At 40.4% G+C, this 8,468-nt stretch overlaps 1 protein-coding gene across 1 annotated transcript; it reads right to left on the bottom strand.

The window, feature by feature from the left end:
* Positions 1-216: 216 nt before the first annotated feature.
* On the bottom strand, positions 217-5,882 carry rpn1 (ribophorin I). The gene is made up of 10 exons (XM_030777331.1): positions 5,549-5,882; positions 4,190-4,254; positions 3,755-4,061; positions 3,228-3,437; positions 2,877-3,069; positions 2,667-2,766; positions 2,435-2,573; positions 1,955-2,074; positions 1,522-1,767; positions 217-1,233 (listed from the first exon to the last, which is right to left on the bottom strand). The coding sequence occupies exons 1-10, from the start codon at positions 5,774-5,776 to the stop codon at positions 1,051-1,053; spliced, it is 1,791 nt and encodes a 596-aa protein (XP_030633191.1). The 5' UTR covers positions 5,777-5,882; the 3' UTR covers positions 217-1,050.
* Positions 5,883-8,468: the final 2,586 nt, after the last annotated feature.

Here is an 8,468-nt window from a genome sequence, read left to right as displayed (position 1 = left end):
ATTTGACATTCAGAATTGATTGATGGCTAACGGAAATTAAAATATTATTTATTTATGCAAGAATACATATCTCCAGAGGATGCTTTTAAATTAAACATACATACATTTTTATTCTTTGTTCTTTCACATTGTGTGTTTTCTTGATTAATATGTTTCTATACTCAGAGTGCATGTTATGTCTGTGCCTGAGGGGAAAAAAAAAACACTGAGGCAAACTGAAACAAAAAATCTGTTTTTTTTTTATTTCGGATTCAGCATTTTCTGATATCACTGTAATTTAAACTGAAAACGTCTTCCTGAAGTCCATTCCCTATCCACACACCAATCTCATGCATTTGCTAATCTCATGTTCATGAAAGCATAGCATTTACAAATGAGAAATCATAGAAAAAAAAAAAAAAGAAAAGTAAGAAAATGTCCAAGTAGAAAAGGTGAAAACATGTACGGAAGCCATTGATGAGAATTTTCACAAATAGTCAGCGCATTAGTATCATTTATATTTTTCACAAAAGGACGGGGACCAGTTGTACAAATGTGTGAGATTAAGTGCAATGAGGACTGACAAAGTGGGAGTTCCAATCCACAGACCCCATCGACCATCCATCCAACCCCCCGCCCCCCCCCCCCCCCCCAAAAAAAAAAAAACTGCAAACAGCCATGACAACCGTAAAATGCGAGATGGCCACTGTATGGTCCTGACTCTTAAAGAACAGTCATCAATTTAACATTTTTCTAAGCTGAAAACAAATATTCAAAAACATTCCCAAATTTAAACATAGAAACTGCTGCGTCTGATCGCGCCTGCAAAGCTCCCACACACACTCAAACACAACCTTAATACTCAAAGAATACCAAGGAAAATGGGCAGAAAACCCCTGCGATGCCAGTTTTACACAAAAGCATCAATGTGAATGGGCATCTAGAAGTGTCGACGTATATGTGAGTACTTGTTTTTAAAACAGGCCCCAGATCAGCTGCATGTGAGCGTGTGGAAGGGCATGGCTGGGTTCTGCATGGCATGGCTAACGTAAGCCCGGGTGCGATGACTGATTACAAGGCGTCCAGCAAGCTGTCTATGCGGCTCACTAGCTCTTGCCTCTTGCTGGCCTGTGTTTTCTCTGACTCGATGTAAGCTTCCTTCTTCACCTTCCCGGCCACCAGCCGCTCGGCCTCCTGGCAGGAACGACAGACCAGCTCCTTTAGCTGGCCGTCCAGCTTCTGCACCTCACCCACCTGTGGACGGAGGAAAGGAGACTGTCACTAAGAGCCTGGTGTACGCAAGCCGCTAGAATGGGAATAACTTGTGCAAAACCAATCTTAAAACCCATCAATGCCAAGGTGCTTGATTTTTGAGATGCTGGTTATACCAACTTTAACAGAACAAAAACAAGAAAAAAAAAATATTTAAATGTATTTGAATATGTTGCATCTGTTTGTTTAAGTGCTGTTGGATAAAAATAAAACTGAGTTCAGTAATTTCAGGTTTACATGAGTATAAGACACATTAACAGGCCCACACACCTTTTCAGCCAGGTCAGAGCCCTCTGCTTTAAGCCTGGCCTGCAGAGAGGTAATGTCATTGGTCAGGGTGCGATGCTCCGCCTCCAGGGTCTTACGGCCGCTGTTCAGGGCTCCGGTGTCTCGGGATTGCTTGTAACGATTCACCACTTCGTCCATGTGGCGGTACAACCCCAACCTTTTGTTCACCAGAGTCAGAACCTGCTCAGTGATGGAGGCGACCTTCATCCTCACTTCTGCTGCAGGGTCCTGATGCAACATCACAGGGAAAGCAGAAACACAAACCCACACAGTCATAAGAGACCAAAGGAAAAATGCGGACATACAAGAAAGGATTACTACTAACAAACATTAACTTCTGGTTTGGATCTCTGCCTTGAGAGTGAGAGGTGGGGTGCATAAGGAGAATATCATACTTGAGTGTTTCCAAGAATACCTTGGTGATGGAGAAGTCCAGACGCACATAGATGATGACAGTGAAGAACAAAATGTAGAAAGCTCCAACCACAAGCAGTGGTTCCTGCAGCATCAGAATCTTGTTGAATGTGTAGTGTACCTGTGATGACAAACATAAAGGACGGTGAGTGAAAAACGGCCATTCAAAAGACAAATGCTATGCAGCTATGATCAAGGTTGTTACAGTTGTTATTAAAATTAACCAGTTATTATTTGATCTTAGTCCTGGATCAAAAGTTGAATTGGGTGCGCTCGCTCTGGGTCGGTAAAGATGTGATAGTGAGTGGGTCCAAGTTACTGGAATTAAGAAAGGGGGTTCAATACAGTATTCTAACCATATGTTTACGATCTCTCCCTATCGAGACTTCATCTTACAAAACTGCTCAGACACTACAGAGCTTTTTTCCAGCCTCTGGATCCATGATCAGAACATTTATTTCAGTTCTCCCAAAAATCTTACCACCACATCCTGAATGTGCTGCTCCACAAGGTTACTCTTAGTGGCCACCAGTACTGGTCTGCCAAAGGTGTCTAGATAAGTGTAGTGTAACTGGTCTGGGTCACGGTCAATAGGGTAAGGAGTGTCCATATGGATATTTCTGTGGAAAGAATATGAGAATATTGGAGTAAAAATAAATAAATAAATTTAAAAACGCTAATTTTAAGATCACAGCATATAAACCACTGCCTACCTTGCTCCCTCCGGAAGAATGATCTTAACAGTGAGTTGGTCAATGACCTGGTCATCATAAACATGGTCCACAAGCCTCATCTTCAGGGCATACTGATCACCTACAGAACAGAGACTTGCATTTAGATATGGATGATATGAAAGTGGAAGTGAACATAGTTTCACGTTTATCAAAAAAAAAAAAAAAGGGAATGGAAGGCAGGGGACATACCGAGGGTGTACAGGTACTCGTAGCTGGGCAGATTGTAGCCAATGATATAATGAGTCTTCCAGCCTCCAAACAATGGGAAGCGGGGCCGCACCTCCACCTCAACAGAGTCCTCAAGAACCTGCAGGTGGGAGGTGGAGATGTTGCCAATCTCATCGCGGTAGTACACATCCTGAGCAGAGGCGGGGAGGATGGTCTACGGGGGTGAAGAGACAAAAACAATACAGAGATACAATTAGACAACAAAAATAAATTGATGTTAAAACAAGCCATTTATGATCGAACTAACACATCAAGACCCAAAACAAATTGATGTCAGCACAATACTATAGGCCAGGCAAAACACAAACATACCTTGAAAGATTTGACTGAGGAAATTCCACTGTCAGACTGCCTCTGGTAATCATACCGGGAGAAGGGCCCCTTCAAAAAGGCTCCAGTATGACGCAGGTCAATGGTTTCCTCTACTGCAATGTTCCCCCAGTGGGAAACCTCAATGGTGCGTGTGATACTACTGATGGTAAGGAAGGGAGTGTTGTTCTCGTAATGGATTTTCATGGCATCCTAAGGGATAAAAAAAATTCAGTGTCATCATCTCATGATAACCTGCTCAGCAACTTGCACCACTGTGATATCTCGTCCTGTCGTTTTATATTTTAGGTCAGATGTACTTCTCACATTTTAAAAAATGCATTCTCGATACTGACATACCATGAATTAAGAACAAATATACCATTCTACCATTGAACACACATTGCCTCTCTAATAAATAAACGGCATGGACAATTTCACATTGCAGAATCAATACTACACGAAATCTAATATTTAGCGACAATCAGCCACATAAAGCCGCAGTTGAGCTTTCTGAATCCAGTCCTTACCTGGCTAAATGGAGCAATGTCCCTGAAGGGCCCGTATTCGATGACATCATCATTTTTGCTGGGGTTGCCCAATTTGGTGTAGCTCTCTACAGTCTTGGAGGCCAAACGAACTCGGGTGGTCTGAGTACGGGTGGGGTAGGGCGAGTACAGGTAGTGGTTGCCCTGGAACACCACCAACTGCCGCTCGGCTTGGGTGATGTGAGTGGGGAAGGGCCGAAGCACATGGCTCAAAACAGTCTCAACCTTTACACGTAGCTTACCATCAACTGCCAAGGAGGAGGGCAGCTGCACCTGGAAGAATTTTCCACTACAAAAATAAAATGAAAATATATTTTAATATTCTGTTGAACCTGTGTCAAATGTCAGGTTTGTCAAGTTTAACTTTCCTTCAAGACTTGCTCCACTGATATCTACCATTCTCATCTAAATGCATACCTCTGGCCTGGCAGTGATGTCTCCTTCAGTTCTAGGGTGCCATCCTCCTCTTCCTCACCTTTTATCTATTAAAAGGAATAAAGAAAAAATACAATGTTTGCAATAGACAGAAATATAAAGGAACAACGTCATCATCAAAATGAAACAATGAAGTTAACTTACATCGTGTTTTGGATTTGGCCATGAGGAGTAGAACTAGATGGCAATGAAATGACCTACGATTTACAATCCAAACCAGTGTGGGGTCTTTACTTTACACCATATTATTTTCTTCCCTAACATATGTACAATGATCAAACGGAAAAATTTGGATTAGTGCGTGCTGAAAGATCAGAGGGGGGACGGAACAGAGTAGTTTAGTGATTTTTTTTCAAGCAATGGTTTAAATGTTCAGTGTATTTATTATGCAATTTTAATACAAGCGTGAAAAACTGTGAAAATATGCAGAATAAATGTTTTTCCAAATATTTTTTTATGTGCACGGATAAGATACAACTCCTCTTGTCCACTTACGTTGACTGAAAGAGTGCGTACATTTTTGCGGAACTAACCACTGCTCCATGTGCTTACGTGTCATACTCCAACTGCCAGACTGATATGACCGCGGAAGTGATTCCGAAAATCGAGTACAATGCTAGCTGCAAAACCAGCACGGAGCAATAAAAAAAAATTGCTCATAGATATAATCATAATTTGAAAATTTACATGCACACTAAACAACTTATTTTGCACGTTGCACACAAAGCCACAAGGACACTAACAAACTTACATTTCACTGTGTGGAGGTTTCTGGGTCCTGTACTAACATCAGCTAATGTGTGGCTATTATACCTGTAACGTCATAAACCTACCTAGCCTGAAATTTATCGTGAACTCATTTTAAAAACACCATCCTACAGCTCCTTCTACCAAAATAATATAAACATATGCAACCACTGCCAAGGTGACAGCAAGTTAACAATACAATGTTAACTTAGGCATGCAAACGTAAAGCTAGTAGCTCGCACAACTGACAAGAGCAGTTGGCTAGAGACACTAAAACACAAAACTATAGTTTGTAGGGTTTACAAAGGCCGCTTGCAAATTAAAGACATCTTTCAGCAGAGTGGGATAACGACCTGGATAAATAAATAGGTGTAAATAGAACGAGTAATGAGTCTTGTGAAGGCGTAGCCAGCTGAGCTAACTAAGCTAGCGAACAGCCAGCTAGTTAGCCAACTTTATACAAGGTAGGGCGACCACTAAGCGAACCTAGCCAGCTAGGCTTGCTAACGCCGGTTAGCTACACTTATTTTATTGTGTGCACATTTAGACTTCAATCAATGTTAGCTAGCTAGGGACTTTAGAGAAAGCACTTACAGACGCTCCGATGTACGCAAGGTGTGGAGCAAGGTCGGGCTCCAAAGCCAAGATAAAGCTTTGTGCAGGAGAGTCTCCCTGGTTTGATAGAAGGATCTCCGATGTTATCTTGGCAAGGTGCGTGCTCAGATCCACTGTGCGTTTCACCTCCTCGTTGACCAAACCGTTTACACTGCCTAGCCAACTGACTTGCAAAACTACAAGAATTACACCGATTATTCGTTGCATTTTGGAAATGAAAAAATTATGTTTGTAATTTCTCAGACGTATGTGTCAAAACCAAGTGATCCGAGGCCGAGCGCTATGGAGCCCAGTTCCCAGACACTGGCGAATGGATGACGCTTCATTCATTCAGACGTACAGTGACGCAAAATCGTGGCGCGCTGCGATAAGTTGTTCTCTCCGGTGCTACGCACATACGCCCATGACTGGCAATGGCAACATTGAATAGCCCTAAAAACATAATATTTTTCTTATTGAGTTTTGTGCTTAATGTACGAAAATTAGTGTGTATCTTTGTTAGTGTGTTGTTGTTTACCATAAAGATGTAGGCGCAAACTTCAAGGGTGTATACATCGTAAGGGTTGAAAATATACCTGACATCTGGAGTCATGACACTTTAATTCATAAATGGGGTGTCTGACAGTCTGACAGAATCACGGCACTTTTGATTTAGCGTTCCCTTAAATACCTATGTTCTGTCTAATGTCATCAAGGAAATAAGATGCATACTACTATACTTACTATATTAGCTAGAAGTGGTGCTATTCACCAGAATACAGATATTGCAGACTTGTTTCAATCACTCATACCTGAGTTCTGTACACTGATAGAAAGAAAAGAACAAACTCAGTTCAATCGTATTGTTCAACTAATTTTTAAAAGTTGTTTAAAGAAATGTAGAAAATAACAGATGCTGAAAAACAACCCTTAAAGGTATATAACATACTACATGAGAGGCACATTAATTTGCTGAGAATGCCTAATTTTTTCTAAGGGAATTTTGTTCTGCAATCATAGACCAACAAATCTCGGTTCAGGTGCAGGAATACTGCCACCTGGTGTGATACACTGATTTAAATACATGGATTCAGGTGACATAAATGGCTTTCAGACAGAGATTAGACAGAAACATTTCTGAATCTTGATCATCTTGATGAATCTAATGCTTTCTCTGATTTCCCTGCTGTGTCAATCAAACCTTTCTGAAATATGTCACAACTAATTCGGTCAACTCATCAGCACACACTTCACCAGTGATTAGCCTCTGGCTTCCCCTTACAATCTATTGTTCCTTTACAATCAGGATCTGAGTTTTATTATAGAAGTTGCTTTCTGACAACCATATACATGCTGAAGTCACAAAAGAGGGGAGAAAACAAGCCAATTTCCTCACCACCAAAGACAAAACGTCCCACTACATCACATTGTCTAGGTTACTGACTGCTGCTTGGAGAATGCAGAACCCAAAACTACGATCGGTTCATGGTCCCTTAATTTTGGCCTCCAAAGTTTCAAAGGACTGTGTTGTGTACACCCACAAAAGAGGCAATTTGGGATAGGCCAGTGCAGTTTGTTTAGACCTCTTCGTGAATATTATCAAGTTTGTTTTTCATTAGCCTCACAATTAGAAATATGGGTATGAAAACATTTTGGCTCATGATCGCTGCCCTGAAATCTACGTCCCAGTTGTTCAGAAGTAATCTGATCAGAGATCAGCTATCGGATTGGATCAAATCTTGGAAATGGCTTGTTCAAGAGAAAAAACGTATTCTGAAATCAGATTAGACTGCAAAATCCAATCTTGGTTTTGATCTGGATCAAACCTTCAAAATGTGTTGTTCAAAACTTTTTGGTAGGATTGGGATATCTTTGATCCAAAAACTCAGGATTATCCTGATCCCAGCAGAAGGGTGGATTCAGGATGGATTTCAGGAACAAAGAGTATTAAAACTTTAAAATTGGTCAAATAATACAACATTTGTATCATGTAGTATAAATACATTTATTTATATTTTGCACTTGATTTGTTTAACCGTTGCATTGATAAAGTAGATAAAGTAGACATTGGCCTACCTATTAGGCTTCTTACCTAAGCCTTTCAGTACAATAAAGTTAAAAAGAAAAAAAAAAAGAGGGGGGGGGGGGTTTTGTCCCCATAAAATAATCCCCCAAACAACTGTCAATATCACGCAAAAATAATATATTTAATTTTAAGTGTCATTTATCACTATATATTAATTACAATGACACAGTCATCAGAGATGAACCAGTCAAAAGAAGTTTCTAACAACTGCATCCCTTATTACATGTCCAGTCTGTCCCTCATTCTTTATATTGTTAACTATTGGACATTTAAAACACAAGTTCAAAATATCCACAATGTATTTGTGAATAATGTGTATTTGTTTGTTTGTATTTATTTGTTGTGGGTCAGATGAGGGGTTTGACTGTTTAAAAGAAATTGAAAATGGAAGGGGATGTTTGTATTGTTTTATTGTGCTGTTTTCTGTCTCTTCAAATAAAGTGATAACCACACTGACTATTCTACCTGTTGTTCTTTACATAGCTAGGAGCCTACCATGTGTTATGTAATCTAGAGCACTGGTAAACTGGATTTTGTAATCTTGAAAAATTTGTATCTGGATCAGGTTGATCCAATCGAATGTGGCTTTGAAAAACCGGCACAAAAGTAAGATGGATTACCTGATCCTGAAGAGCAAAACATGGGATTTCCAAATCCGGATCATTCTGATCCAGATTGAATTTTTGAACAACTGGGCCCAGGGAATTTACAACAGTCTGATTCGGACTCAGACTAGATGAAGGTGTGCCATTTGCGTGATGACGTCACCCACTGCCTCTACAGGGGTTGTTTTGGAGGAAGTGGACTGTGAATCCAAAATAAGAAAGAGAAAGA

The sequence above is a fragment of the Chanos chanos genome, chromosome 6, assembly GCF_902362185.1.
Source record: "Chanos chanos chromosome 6, fChaCha1.1, whole genome shotgun sequence".
Taxonomy (NCBI): Eukaryota; Metazoa; Chordata; class Actinopteri; order Gonorynchiformes; family Chanidae; genus Chanos; species Chanos chanos.
This window is presented reverse-complemented; position numbering and strand designations above follow the sequence as displayed.

Bases quoted from the DNA above. Each gene is read 5' to 3' on its own strand.
- rpn1 (XM_030777331.1), bottom strand. From the start codon at position 5,776: ATGCAACGAATAATCGGTGTAATTCTTGTAGTTTTGCAAGTCAGTTGG. The intron at 3,438-3,754 runs GTAAGGACTGGA...TTTATCCCTTAG, and splicing joins ACATTGCTCCATTTAGCCAG to GATGCCATGAAAATCCATTA. The intron at 2,767-2,876 runs GTATGTCCCCTG...TCTGTTCTGTAG, and splicing joins CGAGTACCTGTACACCCTCG to GTGATCAGTATGCCCTGAAG.